The 23,445-nt window shown below is 39.9% G+C and overlaps 1 protein-coding gene across 1 annotated transcript in view; it reads right to left on the bottom strand.

The window, feature by feature from the left end:
- slc2a9l2 (solute carrier family 2 member 9, like 2) overlaps positions 1 to 23,445 on the bottom strand; it is a 164,698-nt gene that overhangs the window by 107,669 nt on the left and 33,584 nt on the right. The window contains exons 7-8 of the mRNA XM_066641986.1: positions 14,970 to 15,094; positions 12,656 to 12,801 (exon numbers count right to left, since the gene is read on the bottom strand). Coding sequence (XP_066498083.1) covers positions 12,656 to 12,801; positions 14,970 to 15,094 — 271 coding nt within the window. The remainder of the gene's footprint in view (positions 1 to 12,655; positions 12,802 to 14,969; positions 15,095 to 23,445) is intronic.

Genomic DNA, 23,445 nt, shown 5'->3' with positions numbered 1-23,445 from the left:
AGCCCCAGGGCCCCAGAGCGTGTTTAAGCTCCTCTGGGCACAACTGGGATTTTTGGTGCCCATTATCCTTGCTGGCTATAAGTGTTGAAAATGGTATGAGTAAATGTTCTTTTCATCACTTTTTTTCTACAGAAATTAAGAAATTATAAGTTATAATATTTTAAATAAATTTAAAAACCCAAAAATGACATTTGATGTGGGTTAATGAGATAATACAACCCTTTATTTATGATTTAAGACCAGAGATATTCAAATTCAAAAATGGCTGTCTCATTGCATGGTACTGACTCTACAGGACTACCCCCGGGTTGAATTTTTGGACATTCCTGGGAATTTCCTAAGATAGACTATACAATAAATAACATGTTTATACCCACTGTAAAACTACAGTGTAGACCACTGGAGCAGACTCTAGAATAAAGGATGTTGATAAGACAGATTTCCCATACCCAGACGTCGCTCTGTTGAAATAGCAGTCGGCCATTAAAAGTGATCAGAATCCCATTACCGCGCTGCCGGATGGCTCTGGGAATGACAGCCCCTCCTGGGAGCCACTTTAGTGCTGCCCTGAGTGACACTTCCAGAGATGAAAATAAATATTTCATAGATTATAAGTCGGTGTAGATTGTTCTCTAGTTATGTCCCATAGAGCTGAGGAGCCAAAGCCAGCTCAATTCAAACTCAAATCCGTTTTCAAACCTGTTGTTTATCAGGACGCTCCAAGATGGTTTATACAACACAGGCACAGGGGAAACTGGAGAAAGTTTTTACCTGAAACTCTGTCCCCGTTGGAGAGTTCCGAGCAAAAACAACTACATGTGATGTGTGAACTACATTCAGTTAGTGTTCTGCAGCGTTCAATACATTACTGCACATTTGAATGTGTATATGTAAATAAAAGACAGAGATAGATAATTCATTGATTCCAGAGGGAGGTACCCATAGGTACCATCAAGATAAGAGTACAATAATAAGATAATGACAACAAAAATTGAAATGTAAAACTAAATATAGAATAAAAAAATTGAAGTAGAAATATATAATAAAATATAAAAATAGAAGCAGAAAAAGGTAAAATGATGGCAAAAGAGAAACAGGGTGTTACAATGTCCCTACAGTGAGGCGTTTCTAGCAATGAGTCCCTAACCCTCTATAAGCCTTGTGTTTGAGACTAGAGTTTGTCAGTCATTTGTCATGTCTTTTGTTGTTTTTACAGTGATGTTAACTCTTGTCATGTGTTGTGTTTTTGTGTGTAGTGTTTCCTTTTGTGTTTATTAAATCCACCATGGCACCTGCATCCGTTTCTTTGTTTTCACTCCCTGTGACACAGGGAAAGTGATGAGAATCAGTCACAAGTGTAAGGAAACTGGGAAAATTATAATTGCCATTTTTAATACTATACGCATTAGCTACAATAAAAGAACAAAAAAATCAATTTTGAATTACAGTTATATATTAGACAGAAATGCTTTAAAACTTATTTGTACATGTAATATAATGCAAAAATAATATCCTCAGTTTGCGCTCCATATTCCATGATAACACAGTTATTTTCTGGTTTTCCTATCCAATGTGCACTTTATTTACTTTTCTACAAATGAACAATGAAACACAGACACACACACACACACACACACAAACAACACATTCAGCTTGGTAAAAGAAAAGCACTTCTCTTTTGCCGTTATGACATTATTCTTTAGTCAATTCATTAATTACTCTCCAAAAGAACAATACGAGCCTCTACAGCTCTGTGCAACTACACAACAAAGGAATAACACAGACAAAACTAAATCTGTAATTAAATCCCAGACACTCTCATTAACTTAGTCTCTTGGTGTGTTTTGTCTGTGTGTGTGTGTGTGTGTGTGTGTGTGTGTGTTTGTGATACACTTTAAGAAGAAAATCATGTAAAAAAAAAAAAAAAGAAAAAAAAGAAAAAAAAAACACCTGCACAGCCCTGAATGATGCTTGCACACACACAGACATGCACACAAACACTGAGAATCATGTCAGTGGCGTGCCCTTGAGCCCCAGTTGGTGAATGAAGAGCTGATGAGAGATTTTATAAACCAACAGCTCTTTGTCCCTGAGGACTATCTCAATCAATAAAAGCAAATCTGCAGCTGCTGCTACAGGGCTGGACCTTGAGAGCATTTAACACACACGCATACACACACATGCACACCCATACATAATCAAATTCCTCTGGTCAGACACAGAGACAGGTTTTCTAGCAACTCCATCTGCTCCTCACCTGTGCGCAGAGCATCTGAGCCAAACACATCTGTCACAGTTTAGTCCTTAGGTTTCTCCAGTTTTATTGACCATGTCTGAAGCATAACATTATATTTGTTGTAAAATATTGACTGTTACCCTCATTAACCCCAAAATCTTAACAATGTTACTTTCCTAGACTTATTAAATCTGCTCTCAGTACACCCAGACATTCATTCCTCATTCATTGTCTGTAACCGCTTATCCAGTTCAGCCTACCCGGAATAGCTAGGCGCAAACAGGGGAGGGCACCAGTCCTTCGCAGGGTGACACACACTAACACTTATAGACACTTTTGAGTAGCCAAACCACCGTGTGTTTTTGGACCCTGGGAGGAAATCGCAGCACCCGGAGGAAACCCACGCGGACACAGGAAGAACACACCAAACTCCTCACAGACAATCACCAGGTGCGGGGCTCAAACCCACAACCCCAGCGCCTGGATGTGTGTGAAAGCGACACTACCTGCTATGCCACCATTCCGCCCTACACCAAGACATCCTCTGTTAAAAAATAAAAAATAAACTGTTATAAAACAGCACAAAACTAGAAAAGGAATGTTTCCAAAAAACAAACAACAAAAGAAAAAAATGAAATGAAAACTAAGAACAATTAATTTAGATCCTGTTAATAATATTAGATCATTCAAACACAACAATAACCCTAAACACACAGCAGAATGTGCCTAAATAGTAGAGGCAAGTGAAAACAATCTCCTGGCCAAGTATTTCACCTGACCCAAATTTTATAGACGACCACTGGGGAATCTTGAAGTGGAAAATAGGGCATAAAGCCTCCAGCAAAAATGCTGAACAGTGAAAAATGGCAAAATTTATCTCCACAGATGGGTGCTGTGCTGGCATCATTAATGCCAAGGGGGTTTAAAGCTATTAAAATAGATAGATATACAGATAGACAGATAGATAAACTCTATGAAATCTCATTGACAAACTAACATGATTTATATGATTTGCTTTAATTAATAAAAATGTTAAGAAGAATAAGTTGAAAAAGCTGATGGAGGTGAATGATAAAATGGACATATATGCAGGGTGTGAATTATACAAATGACGTTTGGGTGGGTCCACTTTTTCTTCAGGTCATAATGGGAAACCAGTACAGAGTCTTGCTTGTTTACTGTAATGACTGCAGCACACCAGCTAATATGTCACATACCACACCACAGAGTTTGTAGTCAGGGGTCACCAACAACTTATTAGAGCAAAACCAAACAATGCTATTGGTTACTACCATACAAAATTTAGGCCTGTACCTGACTTACATTAAAGGCATAGACCACCCAATAATCCAAATCTGTCAGCAGTTTTCTTGCCCTAAAAATGAAATTCAAATTATACAGAATCTGTTCCACGGGAACCATATGTTTTTAATTCTGAATAAATGAGAATAAATCACTGTATCTTAGGCTTTTGTCCTATTTCATCCATTCATACGGGGACCAATACAGCATCTACAATGTGAAATCTTAAGGGGGGGTGAAATGCCTTTATATAGAAGACTGGCTATTGTTAGTCTCCAAACTAAACTCTCTTTTAGTGAATAACTTTAAGTAAAATGGGTTTGTTTGTTTGTTTGTTTTTTCGGTTTATGTGTGCCTCAGCCTATTTCAAGTTTATACATCAATGTATTGAGTCACTGCAGTAATAATTTAGTTTACTCTAGAACCACTCACAACAGCAACTAAAACCTCATTGCTACAGCCAACAAATGAGGTTTTGTTCTATTTTTCCCTTCCACCTTAAAATGGTGCATTACGTTGAGCTTCTGGTAAATTTTAAGGTCTTGATGAGTTTTACACATTTCTCCTTATGTTGTTTAGAAAATACAAACCGTCCACGTAAAAAATAAACCTTGCTTCTTGTTTCAATGTACTTTTCTACATTAAAAGCCGATGAAGTTACGTTCAAAGTGCCTAAAAAACACATCTTAAGCCTGACACTTGTGTGTCACCACTGCAGCATTTAATGTGGAACAGTAACATTTAACAATCTAACGTCTTCACGTGAGCGATTTACTGAAGGCAGTAAAGTGTTTTTAAAAATCTAGATAGCTACTTATACGCAATGCCTTCTCAAGCTTGTGGAGGTGCTACCTTAATTAGGACACAATCCACGTGACCAATAATATCTGTGAGGCAGGCAGAGAAGAAGTGTTGGGTCTGTTTTTCGAAATCGATGGTAACTGGTATCTATTTATCATAGCTTTTGTAATGGTGTATCTATGTATAGGGCAGATTAAAATTGGAATTTACAAATTATTGCTTCCTGTCAGACTGTCTGTGAGGAGTGTGGTGTGTCCTCCCTGTGTTCGCATAGGTTTCCTCCAGGTGCTCCGGTTTCCTCACACAGTCCTAAAACACATTGGTAGGTGGATTGGCGACTCACAAGTGTCCGTAGATGTGAGTGTGTGAGTGAATGTGTGTGTTGCCCTGTGAAGGACTGGCGCCCCCTCCAGGGTGTGTTCCTTCCTTGTGCTCAATGATTCCAGGTAGGCGCTGGACCCACCGTGACCCTGAACTGAATAAGCGCTTACAGATAATGAATGAATTAATGCTTCCTGTTATTTATTTATTTATTTAGTTACCTAGCGCAAGTGGAAATAATGCAGCTAAAATGAACAAATAACTTAAAGCAAACACACCACCCTCTACACCCAAACAAACCATAACACATTCAAATTTGTATAAAAGCACTGCAATTAAGTTACATTCATATGGAAAACTGAATCAGCTGATAACGTTGTCCTTTAGACAGAGAAAAATAGAGAGAAAATATATCAGAATATTTCTCAGTTTGGATTTATAAGGGTGGAAGATATTTAGTATGATATTTTAACTTTGAAGTGATAATAATAAAAATAATAACCAATGTACAGAATACCACAAATGGAATGAAATCATATCTGCACACTTCATAAAGATGGAAACAGAGAAATGAGCAGCTAAACACACATTCTACAAAGAGAAGCTGAATCTTTACATCTATTTATATATTCATTTACTTATTTATGTTTTTGTTTGCCGCTCCACCTTAAAAGTTGCATCATTTACAGTAGAAATGGTTTATACCATTTGTGCTTTATTTTTAGATATATCCATGAGAGCTGTGACTGAGAAGCATGTTTAATCGTCCTCACTGTCTATTGTTAGGTTTTAAGATAAAGAGAACAGGAAAAAAAAAAACATTTGGGAAATAGCAAGTGTACAAATACGTTTTAAAGTGTTTATGTGTGACATTAAGGACGGCATGGTGGCACAGCAAGTAGTGTCGCAATCACATAGCTCCAGGGACCTGGAGGTTGTGGGTTCAAGTCCCGCTCCGGGTGACTGTCCTGCAAGGAGTTTGGTGTGTTCTCTCCGTGTCCGTATGGGTTTCCTCCCACGGTCCAAAAACCCATTTTGATAGGTGGATTGGCGACTCAAAAGTGTCCGTGCTGCTGTGAGTATGAGTATGAATTCCTGCCTTGTGCCCAATGATTCCAGGTAGGCTCGGGACCCACCCCAACCCTGAGTATTCAAAAGTATTGTGGGCGGCACATTGGCGCAGCAGGTAGTGTCGCAGTCACACAGCTCCAGGGACCTGGAGGTTGTGGGTTTGATTCCCGCTCTGGGTGACTGTCTGTGAGGAGTTGGTGTGTTCTCCCCGTGTCCGCGTTTGTTTCCTCTGGGTGCTCCGGTTTCCTCCCACAGTCCAAAAAACACACGTTGGTAGGTGGATTGGTGACTCAAAAGTGTCTGTAGGTGTGTGTGTGTGAGTGAATGTGTGTGTGTCTGTGTTGCCCTGTGAAGGACTGGCGCCCCCTGCAGGGTGTATTCCCGACTTGCGCCCAATGATTCCAGGTAGGCTCTGGACCCACTGCGACCCTGAATTGGATAAGCGGTTACAGATAATGAATGAATGAATGAATGTTGTGTAGTAAAATCACAATTGTCATTTTATTTTTAAAAAATTAACTTAAAAATGAAGTATTGTGGGCGGCACGGTGGCGCAGCAGGTAGTGTCTCAGTTATACAGCTCCAGGGGCCTAGAGTTTGTGGGTTCGATTCCCGCTCCGGGTGACTGTCTGTGAGGAGTTGGTGTGTTCTCCCTGTGTCCGCGTGTGTTTCTTCCGGGTGCTCCGGTTTCCTCCCACAGTCAAAAAAAAACACACATTGGTAGGTGGATTGGCGACTCAAAATTGTCCATAGGTGTGATTGTGTGTGTGTGTGTGTGTGTGTGTGTGTGTGTCTGTGTTGCCCTGTGAAGGACTGGCGCCCCCTCCAGTGTGTATTCCTGCCTTGCCCAATGATTCCAGGTAGCCTCTGGATCCACCGCGACCCTGAACTGGATAAGCGGATACAGATAATGAATGAATGAATGAAGTATTGTGAAAATGGAGAGAGAAGAATATATTGGTCGCTGCATTTGTTTTGAGTTCCATCAGGAAAAAGCGCTGCAGAAGCATGTGATGGGTTTGTTCTGTTCTTGGGAATAATATTGTATCCAAAATTATGTGTATGTTTTGGTTTAGATGATATTAAACTGGGGATTTCAGTGTTAGTGATTATGAATATAGTGGATTAATACTCCTAAAACATCTCCCAGCCAATCACACTACCTGTCAGGACTACCTGTGGTATTGTAATGTTTATGTCACTACATTATATCCTTATTGGCCCAAAAATGAAAAAAAAAGGAAACACAGTATTTAACAGCCCACATTTAAGAAGATACAAGAAAGAAAGGAAGTCGTCTTTCACTCTAATCTCACTGCTAAATGATTGATCAACTGACCTTGTGTTCTGTCTTTCTTTCACACATCACTGATGTGAGTCCAGTCCCTCTGCTATAAGATTTCAGCTTGTGATCTGCACATTCACTGTGATGCACATTCACAGCCAATCGTTGACATTGATTTGCGAATGCTCTGTTTATAATGACATTAACAGTGCACTGAGCAGAGACGATGAGTTAACTCAATTCTCTTAATGATTGGCGCAACGCTCGGCTCAGTGTCCCGTGTGTTTTTAAAGCCTGTCCACAATGAGTGATGTTCAATCACACACTACACACACAGCTCCAGCCGCCCGTGAGCAACTGGCTAAGAATAAATACAGAATAAATCAGCCAGGGGCCATTGCCTCCAAAGACACCAACCCCAAACCAAAACAGTTACATTTGAACCCTTTAATCTGTGATCACACTCATTACACATGGAAACACACCCTGAAGACATGTATGTATCTGAGTTGTCGTTCTTCTAGATAAATGAAATATTGAAGTTTTTGGACGTCAAATTGCAGTGTGGAATTACTGCCCACAGCCAACATATATAGAGGTTATCTAAGAAGCTTTTAGACAATAGCCCAAGGAACCAAACCATCTATTAACATAGTGTGCTGGCCATAACACTGCCTGCAAGCGCTTTAGAAAACCATGTTTAAAAAATTCTCACCAGAGCGCACGGTTTTCTAACATACACAGACACCAACTACCAACTTTCAGCCCTGATTCTACACAACATTTCAGAGTGAATCAAGTGAATTAGATTACCAGATGTCTTCTATATATTCTGCCAAGTAGGTACTAAAACTAATTTATATAGTTTTATAAAATATGTAAATTGATAGTCATATATCTACATCATTTCTAAATAATATAAACTACTGCATTTCCTGAATAAAACAAAGGATTTTTGCGCAGCATATGACGTCCCCAGGTGTTCACATGACGTTTGCAGAAGTATTTCAGGTTGTTGCTAATGTGTGTGCTGTTGCTAAAGTATCGTTGGTGTTTGCTATGGCAACTCTGCTCCTTGTTATTAGGGAATTTGCTATTGTATTTAAAATGGTTGTAAAAGTGTTCCAGGTAATTGTTATGGTATAATAGGTTGTTATGTTGGTGCATCAGGTGAATCCTAAGGTGTTGCTAAATTTGTACTATGAACTGTTTATCAATGCAACAAACACAAAAATGGACTTGTGTTCACTAGAAGAACGTACTTGAGAAGAACATTGAAGATACGTCACCTTGAAAGATGCTGCAGTGAAAGATGGGCCTTTTCAGGTTGTTCACGTTGGTCAGGTGCAAACCAATGCATTCTGGCTGTTTTGCGTGGACTGAGAATAACACCCAGGTGCTTTTTGGAGGCAGCCATGGTTTGAGAAGCGAGCTTGAGGCCAAAAAGGTCACCGGTTCACTTCCTGAGACTGGCAAGGAAATATTCATTCATGGCTGAACAAGGCACCTAACCCCCAGATTGCCCCTGAGCGCCAAGGTGTTTGGCAGCCCCCTGCTGCAGTTGTGTGTATGCTCACTGCCACTAGTATTTGTAAAGAATTCCTTACTAGTGTGTGTTTGTGTGTTCACTACCATGGATGGGTCAAATGCAGAGAAGAAATTTCCCAAAGGGGATACATAAAAGTGTTTCTTCTTATCATTATTTCATGTTCTTGAGTATTAGAACCTAACTTCAGCAACGGAAGATGATAAAGCAAGAACAAGAGAATGTAAGAACACACAAAAACACACATTGAAAACGTAAGTTTTCATTAAAGTTCTTCTTGGCAGTTGTTTTGATATTCCAGGTTGTTGCTAGGGTGGTTGCTTAGGTATTCCAGGTGGTTGCTAAGGTATTTCAGGGGGTTGAAGGGTGTTGCAGGTAGCTAGTGTGGTTAGCATGCCATTTAATGTGATAGCAGAGTCCTAGGCAGCTGCAAAGATGTTGCTAAATGGATATGTTGTTACTATGGCCCATTGCTATGCTAGGTGGTTGCTAAGCTATGTCTATTGGTTGCTAAGGTGTTCCAGGTGGTTACTATGATAGTTGCATATTGCTATCCCATGTGTCCCAAATTTTCAAAGATGTTTCAAAGATGTTGCTAGGTGGCTGCTATGGTTACTACAGTGCTGCTAAGCAGTTAATGTGGAACTCCATGGACCCTTTTTTTGCACAACATTATTACACTAAATAATACATTATTACACATGTGACATATTTGGTGTTCTCCTCAAAGAGCATTGAGTTTTGCAATGATGCTGCACTAGCAGCAGGTCAGAAGTGTGTTGGGAGGAAGTTTAGGAAAAAATTATATTACATTTTTACTAGTTCTACACTGTTTTTCATTAGTGCAATCAGACATTTATGCAAACCATTGATGGTGAAATATATTTATCACATAACTGTGTTTTTACAAATGTGTAGCTACAGATGGATGAGAGATGTCTGGGGACAGCTTGTGTTTTATAAAGATGCAACGATGTTTTTAAGCCAGTCAAGGATACAGCCTGCTCGTCTGCTGCTGATGAGCAGTTGTTGTGCTCTCATAAACTCAGAGACACTGTAACTGAGCCTTCACCATCAGCAGGGCTCCTCCCGATCAATACCCACCCACTCACACGCGCTGCGCCAAAGCACTTCTCTCTCTCCTTCTGCTCCATCTAATCTCTCCAGCACTAGCTCTGCACTTTTAAAAAGAGCGAGAAACAGAGACAGTGCGCTTCCTGCAGTGAGGGGACGCTGTGCTGTGTGTTCGTTCACTCAAGTTCAGTCCAATTCACACACAATACACAGCCTTACTCAAATATAAAAGAATAAAGGCGAGAAAGACTGCCACTGAAGTTTCTCTTACAAACAAAGTTGTGAGCTTGCCAGTTCCAGTATGCACCAAGCATAAACACGCACACACACACACACACACATACAGATAGGCTTAAGAGCCTGATAGGCTTAAGAGCCTAATACAGTAAGTTGGGTGAGAAATGAGGTAGAGAAATCATAAAACATGAACATTTGCTGAGAATATGTCAAGTACAGCCTTTTTAGTATGTGTATGAATGTAGATGCAATACATACACATATATATCACTAGCTTGGTCAAACACTGCTGTGGGATGGCATCTCATTCTTCAACCAGCATTTGTTGCAAGTCAGCCATCATGGTTGAGTTGGTCACTCTGGCACGAACAGCACACCCAAGCTGATCCCGCAAGTGTTCAATGGGGTTGAGGTCAGGACGCTGGCAGGCCATTCCATCCTCTCCACTCCCAAATTCTGGAGGTAGTCTCTGATAAACCACGCTCTGTGGGGGCGAGCTTTCTCATCTTGGAGAGTTCAGTTCCAGACTGTGGAAATATGGGATTGCCACTGGTTGCAGAATTTCATCTCGATATCTCTCTGCATTGAGATTGCCTCTAATGATGACAAGCCTCATTTTTTCCAGTGAGGGAGATGCCGCCCCACACCATCACACTGCCTCCACCAAAAGATGTTATTCTATCGGTGCAGCAATCAGAATTGCGATCTCCACATCTTCTCCACACTTTGATACGTAACGTTCCTCCACATGTTCAGGTTCCAGTGCACGTGTTGCCGACACCAGTGCAAACGGTCCTGACAGTGAAGGGCAGTAATGGCAGCTTGATGGAGATGGTACTAGGGCTCAATCCAAAAGATATCTTTATTTTGTGCTAAGTTTATATTTAAAATCTCCCAAGAAAAGTATAGTCAGTAGAATGAGATGCTTTATATCAGATGCATATGAGTTCAATGTCATCATGCCCAATGCCAAAAGACCACCAGAGGGGTCTAAAGCTCCCAAAGACACCATTATCCCCAAGAACAAAACACATCCATCACATGCCTTTGTAGTGCTTTTTACTGATGGAGATCATAACAAATGCAGGGACCAATAAATTCTTCACTTGCCATTTTCACACTACATAAATTGTAGGTTATATTTTGTTGAATAAAATGAGAATTGTAATTTTTAATAACACACAACAGTCACCATAAAATGACAAAAGAGCTGGGAATGTTTGAATTATGAATGACAATTATACGTTACACAAAAAATGCTATAAAATTTTATTTGTACACCTTACAAACCTTAAGGTGTTGTAAGGTGTTGACACCTTAAGGAGTCAATGGTCGTCTTTTGGACAACTGTCAAGTCAGCAGTCTTCTCCATGATTTTGTAGCCTACAGAACTAGACTGAGAGACCATTTAAAGGCCTAATTAGCTGATTAGAGTGTGGCACCAAGTGTCTTCAATATTGAACCTTTTCACAATATTCTAACTTTCTGAGATACTGAATTTGGGTTTTTCATTAGTTGTCAGTTATAATCATCAAGTTAAAAGAAATAAACACTTGAAACAGTCTGTGAGTAATGAATGAGTATAATATACAAGTTTAACTTTTTGAAAGGAATTACTGAAATAAATAAACTTTTTCATGATATTCTAATTTTATGACCATCACCTGTACATAAACCTTCCTGGTTCTAAAGAGTGCTTGGAAAACTCATGTATAAAAAACTAGTTCAATATAATTGCAAATCCTTCCATTGAACTGCACTCTAACCATCTTATTTACACTGACTTTAAGTCTTTCATGACTTTACTTCACCATCAGCGCATGCAAGTGTACATATATTAGCATTTGCATAAACACACTGCATTTTTATCACTGCCTTCACAGAATTACTTCAATTAGGGATCTGTTCCCTTTGGCTTGTAAAGCTCCAAAGTGCTTTGGAAATGAGTTTCAACCCATTAAACACAAACTAATCACTGTGCAAACAGACGTGTGTATATGTATGTATGTAAATGTTATAATATATATATATATATATTTATTAATAAAAATGTCACTGTCAGATGTCATTTACTGAGAGTTTTTCTCTGTCCCTGATTTTAATACCATGACAAATCAACCAAAACTACACTTGTAAAGGCCAAGCCTGAAGATCTGATGAAAATGTGAGTTTGTTTTTAGTCAAAGGAATTCTGGACTAAACAGTGGTCAGCAGTGATGTGAGAGTTCTCTCTGAGGCAGGAAAGACAGATAAGAAGAGTAAGAGAAAAGAAGAACTACAGAAAAAACAAGAACAGAACTTACTTGAAAACTTTCCTCTCAATATGTGTGTGTATGTGTGTGGGGCGGTGCAGCAGGTAGCATCACAGTCACACAGCTCTAGGGATCTTGGGTTGTGGGTTTGAGTCCCGCTCCGGGTGACTGTCTGTGAGGAGTTTGGTGTGTCCTCCCCGTGTCCGTGTGGGTTACCTTCGGGTGCTCCGGTTTTCTCCCACGGTTCAAAAACACATGTTGGTAGGTTGATTGGTGACTCAAAAGTGTCTGTGAGTGTGTGAGTGTGTGTTGCCCTGTGAAGGACTGGCGCCCCCTCCAGGGTGTGTTCCTGCCTACACTGGTCACATTCCTTGTTTAATTTTCCCTTTCAAATGTTTCATTTGGCAAATAAGTAGTAATTAGAATGCACAGATGTAGTTTTCTACAGACTGCTTACTTATTTAGCATTTAAAAATAACAGCGTGTATCATTTGTAGGGATTTCTTCAAAGTGAAGAAGAACACACTCACATGTCCGAAAATCTCTGGCAGCCCAAGCAACTGTCCAACGAATACTCCCAGGCAAATAAAGACAGCATTAAACTGACCGATGGATCCACGCCACTCTCGTGGAGAAATCTCCCCCAGATACATTGGCAAAGCACTGAGAGAAATACCTGAGCAATAGGGAAAAGAGGGAAGGAATTTAATGTTGTTCCTACAGTTACAAGCAAATATCAAATACTGCTGATTAAACAAGCTGAAATATATCCTCTACATCCTCCACAAATACACACTTCTGCACATGACAAAGTACAGTTTCTGTATATCTGTATATTTCCTCATACAGGCCCTCATACAGAAATACATGTTAAAGGGACACTGGGTAACCTTTGGCATTTTTGCGCTAGGGTTTCCTTAACAGTTTAAGAGTGACATTTACTTTTACAGCACTGTCCAGAAATCATGGGGGAGAGAGGAGGTGTGGGTGTTGGTTTCCTACCCTCCTCCAAATGTTCCATAGTGCAGTTTCTGCAGTGCTGAGCCCAAAATAGCAACAGCAGAGCTTCTATTCTCAATTTTACAGCTCAGCGAGGTATCACAATGATTTTGAAGCTATACATTTTAAGGTAAAAAACTACCTACTGTTGCTAAAATTGCAATATATTGTTAAATATATAGTGTATACTTAAGAGTTCTAGCAAATTTTACATTTGTTTTATTCATATGGTATTCTCTTCTGGGGTTCTTAAAACTTTATATGTTTGTTCATCCATCCATCCATCCTTCCATACATCTATTCATCCATTCGTTCAGCCTGCCCAACTTTCACCCCAATTCCGTCATCAGCAATCCCCCTTCAGCTACAACTCCCTTAATTACACATAATGCCACCAACCTGAGACGTGAAGGAAAATATTGCAGCTGCTGGTTACAGGGCACCACTGAAGAACTCAACAAACATAGACGAGAATGTTAAGTCTCCAGATCATTGTGCTTGTGATGTGGAGACAAGGATCGACATCCTACCCACCCAGAACGAACTCAACTTCTCCCCAAACTTCCATCTTATTCTGAACCAAACATTCAGACACTTTTTCACGGACCGGCTTTGACTTCTCTGACCTTTTTTTTTTAAAGCATATAAAGCTTTCATTGGGTATTCGCTGACCTCTTCTTCACCCACAGTCTCCACTGAGCTGAACATGAGTCTGATCCCCAGCAAGATGATGGAACTTCATCCACTCTCGGTACAGTAGCTAACATGGTGCAACCTGCATGCTATTGCAGATTATGAACTGTTTGATGGCTAATCCAACACACTGACATTTCTGTCCATCATACTCAACTTTAAATTTACAATCCGATCACAACATATTCTCTACTCAGCATCTGAACAAGCTTTAGAACCTAGTTTTAGTCGCCGTATCTTCAGTTAAACCCTAAAAATATGTGCTTCTTAAATACTGGAGAAATACTGGAGCAGATGCTGCTGTAAGCTGCAGGAAAATGGTTTTACAGTAATGACACGACTGTAGCAAAACTGACAGGTACGATCAAAATACACAAGCTTGGGAACAAAAGGTTAAATTAGTTAACCAGTCCATTTGTATCAGTCAATGATTTCCCATTTCTGCACTGTGCTGCATGCCTTTTTCAGTCATTTACTCATGCTCTTTACAAAATATATTGTATAAAGTACATTAGTTCCACCCTGTGCTACCGAGCATGGCAACGAGTGATGCTGGGGTGGGGGAAGTGGGGCCATTCTACCCACCCAGAGAGTACATGTATCTGCTCATTAAATATGTAAAATTTGTTTATAATATTTTACTCCTGTTAATATTTTATAATATTTTACTCCTGTTTTTATACTATTTTACTCCTGTTTTACTCCTGAGTTTTATACTTGACCTGTTCTTTTTCTCTTTACAGATATCCCCTCTTTTATCCCCTTTTTGCTCACATTGCCCTTGCTACTTGCCAGGCTGCTATTGTGAATAAGAAATTGTGCCTGCTTAAATTAAATTAAAATTAAAAAATTGCAAAACAAAAGATTGCACTGGTATCCTCCAGGACTTCCAGGCTCAGATTGCTGAGGCATCACTGCAGATTAAAGGTAATGATAGTTTACAGGATATATATCAATGAATCAATTTATTTAAATATTAAGATGGAAACATCTGGGTGAGGATACTTCAACAACTGGTCTGAGTGCACTGTATATTTAGCGGTTAAATACATGACACCATCTCCATTGTTAATTCAGTCTAGTAAAAAATATGACAACCAACTGAACCACTGGAAAACAAAAAAACATCCATCGTGGCCAGTCCAGACTCACCTGAATCCATGCCGATGATGAAGCGGCCAATGATGAGCATCTCAAAGGACCCAGCCTTCTCTCCCAGAGCCAATAAGAGTGCAGCAATCACAGCCAAGCTGTTGTTTGCCAGGAGGGTGCCTTTTCTAGAGAAATAGAGAGAGAAAGAGAGAGGAAATGAGACATTTCAATTCACTTTTGTTTTATTTGTATGCTGACTTTCAAAATAGATGTTTTTCTAAAGGTGTTTTCCATAAATATGTACAATACCCTAATAGAGCATCATTCAGAGAGACAGTAGCGCTTCCTTGAGAGCATAATAAAAAATCAATTAATGTCCATCAGAAGGGTGACCTCCAGACATGGTTTTGAATCTGACCAAGTAAAGTAAAGCCAGACACAATCTGGACATCTTAACTATCTTTAAATTTTGTAGCATGCTGTGTTGAGTTTCCATAATTCTTCTTGGTCTTATTGGGTTTTGTTAAACAGCTTTTACTTTACTTATTGTTCCTCAGTGTCAGTGAATCCACAGGGATGACAAAATCTCCTTGTGTCATTAAACATTGCAGGAACGAGGCACGAGGAATCGGAAGTATGTACAGATTTTTTTTTTATTTACCCAGAATAAGGAAGAAAACTTTAATGCACAAAAAGAGAGGACAAGAAAACACAGAATAATATACACTCCAGGGAAGTGACAAGGATGTAAATCAAAGCTGAAAACACTGAACAAAACACTAAGAGAACTAAGAAGCAGAGATCAGAAAAAATCGATAAACTCAAACTAAATAGAGACAAAGAAAACCAAAGAAGACGGAGAGAGACAGAAGGGAAACAGAGACCAGATTAATAACCCGAGAGAGAACCAATACTCTTACTGAAAGATGAGAGATGGGAAATGAAACACTATGAGACAGAATGTGTTAAATGAGAAGAGACGTTTAAGAAAAGACATCAACAGGGAAAGCTAAGGCCAAGGAACTCTACACTGTCAGAAAATTTGTCTCTGTGGTGGTACCCTCAAGTGTAAACATTCATTCATTCATTCATTATCTGTAACCGCTTATCCAGTTCAAAAAAAAAATCTGAATAATTTTTACAGACGAACAAGATAAAAAAATTATTGTTTTTACAAAAATACTTTTCCATCCCCCTTTCACATATTTGATCTTTAGATATATTTTACATTTTACACCTTGTCTGAGCATTACATTTTTTTGTGATATTTGGGTGTTTTTGCTCTTTTTTTTACCTTATCCATTCAGTCTTTTTATGCACATTTTCATAAGTGCATAACTAGGAACTAGGAAAGTAGGGAGGAACACAATTAGGATGATTAAAGATTAAGACACATGATGAGGGTGTGGTTAACAAAGTGAGAAGCACATGGGGAAAGCAAACAAACAAAGAAGCACATGGAGACAGAATCAAACATGGAAGCACAAGAAAAACAAGATGGAGGAGTAAAAGACAAAGAAACAGAACCAAAGTAAAATGGGTAGGACAGACACCATTACTACTTAAGAAAAAGACTACACTTATAAAAGTTTATAAATGGTTTAAAATCTGTTATTAATTATGTTGTTAATACATTGATACATAGAAAGGGCAACGGTGACCTGTTGTTTGCCAAATAGTAAACCTACATCCATCTATATTGTTAAACCTCAGATCTTGCAGGGTTGCAGTTGGTCTGGAGACTACCCGGAATCACTGGGTGCAAGGTAGGAGCACACCCTGGAGGGGGCTCCAGTCCTTCACAGGGCGACACACACTCACACCTACGGACAATTTTTCAACTTGCCAATCCACCTACCAGCGTGTTTTTAGACCATGGGAGGAAACCGGAGCACCCGGAGGAAACCCACATTGACACGGGGAGAACATACCAAACTCCTAACAGACAGTCACCTGGAGCGGGACTTGAACCCACAACCCACAACCTCCAGGAGCTGTGTGACTGCAACACTACCTGGTGCAGCACAGTGCCACCCTACACCCTAATTAATATCCACAAATTTAATAGGCTTTTAAACCATTTATAAAACTTTATAAGTGTAATTTTATTTTAAAGTGGAACCCAGACACCTCGCACCTTACTGCAACAGCCATTGATCACAACAGAACTCAGGAATATCAGTGTCATACCAGAGGAAATGTTCCAGTGTAAAAAATGTGAGGGACATCAGTATTGACTTGTGCTGTCTGGTCCTAAATATGTGCATGCAAAGACAGTGGAAAAAGAGACACCTAATACTTCTCACAGTGATCTCTCTCTCTCTCTCTCTCTCTCTCTCTCTCTCTCTCTCTCTCTCTCTCTCTCTCTCTCTCTCTCTCTGCCTGATGAAGTTTCACGCCTGGTCAAGTCCATCACATCCAATCACCAAACGCCAGAAAGCAGCAGGTAAGCCACGGGGGCTGAACACGTCATCGTCTCCATTCATTTCGTGCTCTTCTTTCACCGGAAGAGTTGACCCTGTTTCTTTCATTCCCTCATTCATAATCCTGACTCACTATGAGAGCCTCCCAAGGCCAGACAAGGCTTCACATTTCCTCAGTCTCTGAGGTCTATTCAGTCATGTGGTGAAAAACATTAAACACACACAAACACATCGTCCACCAGCTGTAAATCAAGGCAACTGGGCTTGTGCTTCAATCCTGAAGACATTTTTGCTACTCATCAGTGGTGCCTCGTCAGTGAAGCTGAGTGGTGGGAACATTCTCAACTCTGTCATACATGGAACAATGTAAGGTCACATCATCGCAGCCCATTTTCCCATTCTCACCTAGTGCCACCCCTCCGACCTTCGGTTTTAGAGATGTTTCTGGTAAATTTATCATGTTTAACCATAAATCTAAGGGTGCCTACACACTAGAGGCTGATGGAGCATCAGAAAGGCATTCCTCAAATGTATTTCAGTTAGGACTCTGCGTCAGCTCTGATGGAACATGAACGTGCCCGAACATGTCAAAAAAGTTCAACATTTGCTGCAACGGACTCTGAAGTGGAGCCACCTCAACCAATAGAAATGAGGGTGGGCGGCACAGACCAATGACAGATGAAAAATCAGAATGGAGGAAAGGCGAATCATGGCAGTGTTCTTTTTCCCAGTACGATGGCAGATTGGCAGAATGTAAAAATGTCTGGTATTCAGGTTTTGTCTGGTATTTAATGGTCCATATTCCTTTTCAGTTGTAAACTTTCCCACTGGATTTTGAGCTACGCACTCTGCCCCTGCTCCAGCCATGTACACACCTTCTAGATGGACAAGAACTGCATGCCTATGCATCTACCGCGTTGTCTAGTGTGTAGACACCCTAACCCTAACACTATATGGACATATTATGGACACCCACTCATCTGGCATTTCTTCAGAGCTTTTTGTCCCCGCTTCGCTGCAGGTTTTACATTTCCAAGGAGGCTTTAATCTAGGTGTTGGGACAAGTCAGAGAGCACTTGATACAGACACAAAAACCTTAAGTCAGTTGTTGATGTTGAATGAAATGTTGGATCACAATTTTCACTGCAACTAGTCCTAAAGATATTGAACTGCGAGGGAGGACAGATGGGAGGTAGATAATGAGATGTCTGCATGAAAACTCCTTGCGTTTACAGCATGTCTTGGGCCAATGAAATGAGTTTTTGTGAAAAGAGAAAACTACAATAAGTTAAATAATGAAATGTGAGCATGGTCCAAGAGACCAGGAGCTGCTTACAGTGCTGAATAACTAGGATGAATTACCAGCCCACAGATGTTTTACTCAGACCTTGTCCACACACATCTGGAAACTTTGGAAAATAGTTTCTGAAAATCGACTTGATCAGCATTTTCAAATCAAACATTAAAAAAACAACCTGAAAACATTTAAATACGCCACATTTTCAAGCCACTACTGCTTTTCAGGAGTCCTAATGTATAAAGAAAATATTCCTTACACTATCTTCCAGCTGCTTGCACCAAATTCTGACCTTTACACTGGTGTGATGCTAAAAAAGCCTGGCCTCATATGAACAGAACAATATCTTCTCTACTGCTCATTCTGCAGTCCAGTTTTGATTCCTGATTGTACATGAACAAAACATGATCAAAATCATTTGAAAGATGCTGGAGTCCTCAAGTTCTGTGCCAAATATCGGGGTCATTTTAGTGCTCAGATGGCCAGTAACTGAGGCTAGAAACAACATCTTATGTTGCACAGCATGTAATAATCTGGCAACTCAATGTAGACAACCTCCACTACTGTCGTCAGTCAAACATGTAGGTCTGTTTCTGAAGGACTAGATATTGCCCTTTTGAAGTAGGTAGACAGAACGAGTCTCGCAGAGGTCACTCTGTGTTGGATATAGAGATGTCATGTGTTTCTGAAGCAGTAGTTTTGTCTTCTTGACAGGATGGCCTTAAAGCCAAGTGCTCTGACGCACAAACCAGAGACTCATTTTGGCAGATGGCCTCGTCAAAACACTCCTCGCTCTCAGCCCTCTAACCATAACGACCTTTTTCCTAATCGGAGGCTCGTAAAAGAAAAAGTAAAGACTTTGTAGGAACCAAGGTGTAAGCCAGTTTTTGAAAATATACAAATACAAATCTGGTTCTCCCTCAGGCTTCATCCAGACTCTTTATCTGAAAGCCTTCTCCCTCCATGTGTCTCTGAGGCTGATGTAGTAAACAGACAGGTCTACGTTCATTTGGTTTGGTCTGAACGAATTCTGCGTACTTATAAGAATTGTAATATTCTCCAAAGTCTGTTTAGGGAAGGTTAGATAGAGGCATTGTATTTGATGAACTCTCTTTTCAATCAACCACGAACAGTGGGAAAGTTCTCTCAGTCTGCTGCATGTGTCGGATACACAGTATGTTAGAGATATAAGAACGATTCTAATTCAAACAGCATGGTGTTCAGAATGACTGTACACATACCATGTCATTTTTTAGGGTTATTTTTATTTCCTGTATCAAGTGTGGTTCTGTTTTGCTTAATCACAACAGGATGAATTTCATAGACCTGGCAATTTTTCCAATCATTTCCACTGCATAATATATGATAATGAATAATTAATGATGCCCTTGGTCAACTCTAAGATTCTCAATAACTGGAATAAAATAAAGTTCCTACTTTACACAAATTATTCACAAGGGCTTCCATGATATAATTTGTTGGTTAAGTTGGATAAGCCCTAAACCTCATATTTGCAATGTAGAAAATCCGTTCTGCATTTACATATTTATAGTATGGATTTTGACAATTATTATAATAATTCTATCAGTCTTATTCATATGATTTGGGTGGTTGATCATTCTCAGAGCTGCTGTGACACTGATGTGGTGGTGTTGTGTTGGATGAGACACAGCAGTGCTGCTGGAGTTTTTAAACCCTGTGTCCACTCACTGTCCACTCTGTTAGACATTCCAGACTGTTCTGTTTCACTAGAGCAAGACAGATTGCAGCAGTTTCTTTCTCTTTCACAATCTCTCTCTCTATCTCTCTCTCTCTCTCTCTCTATCTCTCTCTCTCTCTCTCTATCTCTCACTCTCTAAAAGAAACACCATCAGGGCACAGAGCTCTGCACAGCAGCTCAGCACAAATCTTTTTTTTTTATTTATTTATTTATTTTTTTGCTGCATGACTGACAGCTGGAGAGAGGCGAATGAAAGAGAAATGATTCTGGCTGAAAGCCAGATCTCTGAGTCTATGGTCCAGGCAGACACACACACACACACACACACACACACACACACACACGCACGCACGCACACATTCCAAGTTCTTGGACAAATGTAGGTCTGGAACATTGCTGTTGAATTTAAACTCTACACACAGGTCAAAAACAGAATGGTAAAAATCTTGGTATCTTCAAGCAATTTTGTTCTCCATAGTGTATTAAGAAGATCCCCTTCAATAATTAAGCCCCGGAGGAAACCCATGCGGACACAGGGAGAACACACCAAACTCCTCACAGACAGTCACCCAGAGCAGAACTCAAACCCACAACCTACAGGGCCCCTGGAGCTGTGTGACTGTGACACTACCTGCTGCGCCACTGTACCACACTTTAAAGTACTTTAAAGTAGTAAATGGCATCTGCAGGATTAGTCGTGTTCTGTGACAGTTCCCTCACTCAACTCAAAGTCTTGTGTGTTTAACTTTTTGGAAAATGTGCTGCCCTCAAGCCAAAATGGAGATTTGAACAGTTTCTGTCACTGAGTTTTAATGCCTGTCTGTGTGAGCCCATAATTCAGCAGCCTGTCCATTTATTGAAATAACAGCCTCGGACAAAATGCAATGTGGAATATGGGCTCAAAAATACTGGCTCTAACACTAGCTCATCCCAGCAGCCATGATCCTTTACCATTCCATCCCCTTCCTTTACCAAACTAATCCCTTTTTACATCATCTCAAGCCTTTGGCTTTTTTTATAATTAGCCTTTCCTCAATAATTCCAACATGTACTTCTTTCTTCCTTACACACTCCCGCTTTCTCCCAATCCTCTTCTCTACTCATTCTAAATTCTTATTCTCTGCCTTATACTCTTCCCCTACATCCTAGACCATTCCATTTTATACTTGTCTTCTTCCTTTTCGTATCCGATTTCCTATATCATTGTCTGACAGGCGCAGTTCTTCCATGGCCTTCTTGGAGTCCTGTTTTCGAAGGTTTTTTTTTTCTGTAATGGCTGCACATCCTTCGCTGGTGATGGCCCTTGAGTAAATCACCTTTTTCAGCTTTGTCAAAGATATAACACATTTTTTCCCACCACTTTTCTGGGCTGTGGAAGCACCCTGATATTAACCTGCTTCAGTGTAACTATGAACAGGAATTCTCAGGGCATTTGTTGTGACTGCTGCAATTCCCTTGCATTCTCACAAATTCATCATTACCGGGTCTAGCATACAGTACTGTGCAAACTCTTAGGGACATGATACAGTGAAACCTTGACTTACGAGTGAATCAACTTATGAATTTTCCAAGATACGAGCCGTCACTAAGATCTGAGTTGCGAGAGAGTGGACTTACACCACACACAACTAGGTGGACCAGCGAGCGTTCAGTTTACTTGGTTATCTTGCCGTGCGTCTCTGTTGTATCTCTGTTTTTTGTAGCATTGTAGCATTAAGTGTGTAGTGGGGAAGTTAAGTTAAGCAACAGAGTAAGGAAAGAAAAACTCCCACAATCTCCTCCACCTCCGCCTGCATTTTGTCTGATCTTCAAGGTAAATAGACTTAATAGAACAATTTTCTATCTTTACTTTCTCTTTTATTATGTATTATTATGTTTATATACATTATTTGTAAATGCAATGTACATTTACTTGTTTAAAAATGTAATAAAAAATGGGTGTGGTTTTAGAGGGGCTGGAATGCGTAGTAATAGTATTTCAGTTCATTTTAACAGGGAAATTTATTTTGATATATGAGCAAGTTCAGCTTCGAGCTCGGTCACAGAATTAATTAAACTCGTAAGTCAAGGTATTACTGTATAACTAGGATAAGTACAAATTTTAAACAAGTGAAAACAAGCATAGAAAGTTACAACAAAGCTTCTGTGTGCCTTATTGATGCGGCCTTTTTTAGTCTATGGGATATTTTGATCAATTTGTCACAGACCTTTAATTAACAGTGTTAACTTGTCCTGTTTCTATAAAATTAAAGCTAATTCCCCACAAGATTAACACACATCAGTGGGTCAATGATTTAATGAGAAGAAAAGATCATGATACATAAATGCCAGTGTTTTGCAGCATGGGATTTGTCTTTATAATGCATCTTTTAATAACTGTAAGATCCTCTTTACTTGATGTATACAGACGGGTGATAAATAAAAGAAAGTTATGATTAAATGAGTAAGGAACCGTAAGTGGTTCAGATTCTTTCAGACTGCTCTCTCTGTTGCTATGTTTTAGGGTGTACCCACAGTCTGTATGGTGCCTGTGCACGTTTGAACCCTGAAGTCATGTTTGTTTGACTAGTGTGATTGCTCTGAGACTCTAAACGTGATGTCACTGCTCCAATACTCACGCGGAAACAGACACAGTGACAAAGAAGTCACACTGGTCTCCTCTTAGACAAATACACAGTGTCTACTGCTGAGAAGCAGGGTTGTAGAGATGTTTGGTAATATCTGGGGCTATGTGCCTCTGTAAAAATCTTTTTGTATGTGCAGTTACAATTGAAGGAACATCCCTGTGCTGTATAATAGATAAATCTATAAGGCGTGTGAGAAGCAGAGTCATGGCCACAAAGTACAGTCCTGAACTTCACTGCTGTTCAACAGTGCCTTTATTCAAAATAAAATCCACAGTCTGATGACAGAAGTGTGCTTGGACCCTGAACATTAAACGCAGTGTAAACCCAGACCAGTGTGGGGTGGGGAGAGGGGACAATCATGCTCAGGCATGGTACGATTCAACCAGGGCAAGTGTGAGAACACCCTTAAAGTGCTGAGCAGGTCATGGTGACCTAAAAATGGAAATAGGAAATTACAATTCCTTTCCCC

Source organism: Hoplias malabaricus, chromosome 13 (assembly GCF_029633855.1).
Source record: "Hoplias malabaricus isolate fHopMal1 chromosome 13, fHopMal1.hap1, whole genome shotgun sequence".
Taxonomy (NCBI): Eukaryota; Metazoa; Chordata; class Actinopteri; order Characiformes; family Erythrinidae; genus Hoplias; species Hoplias malabaricus.
This window is presented reverse-complemented; position numbering and strand designations above follow the sequence as displayed.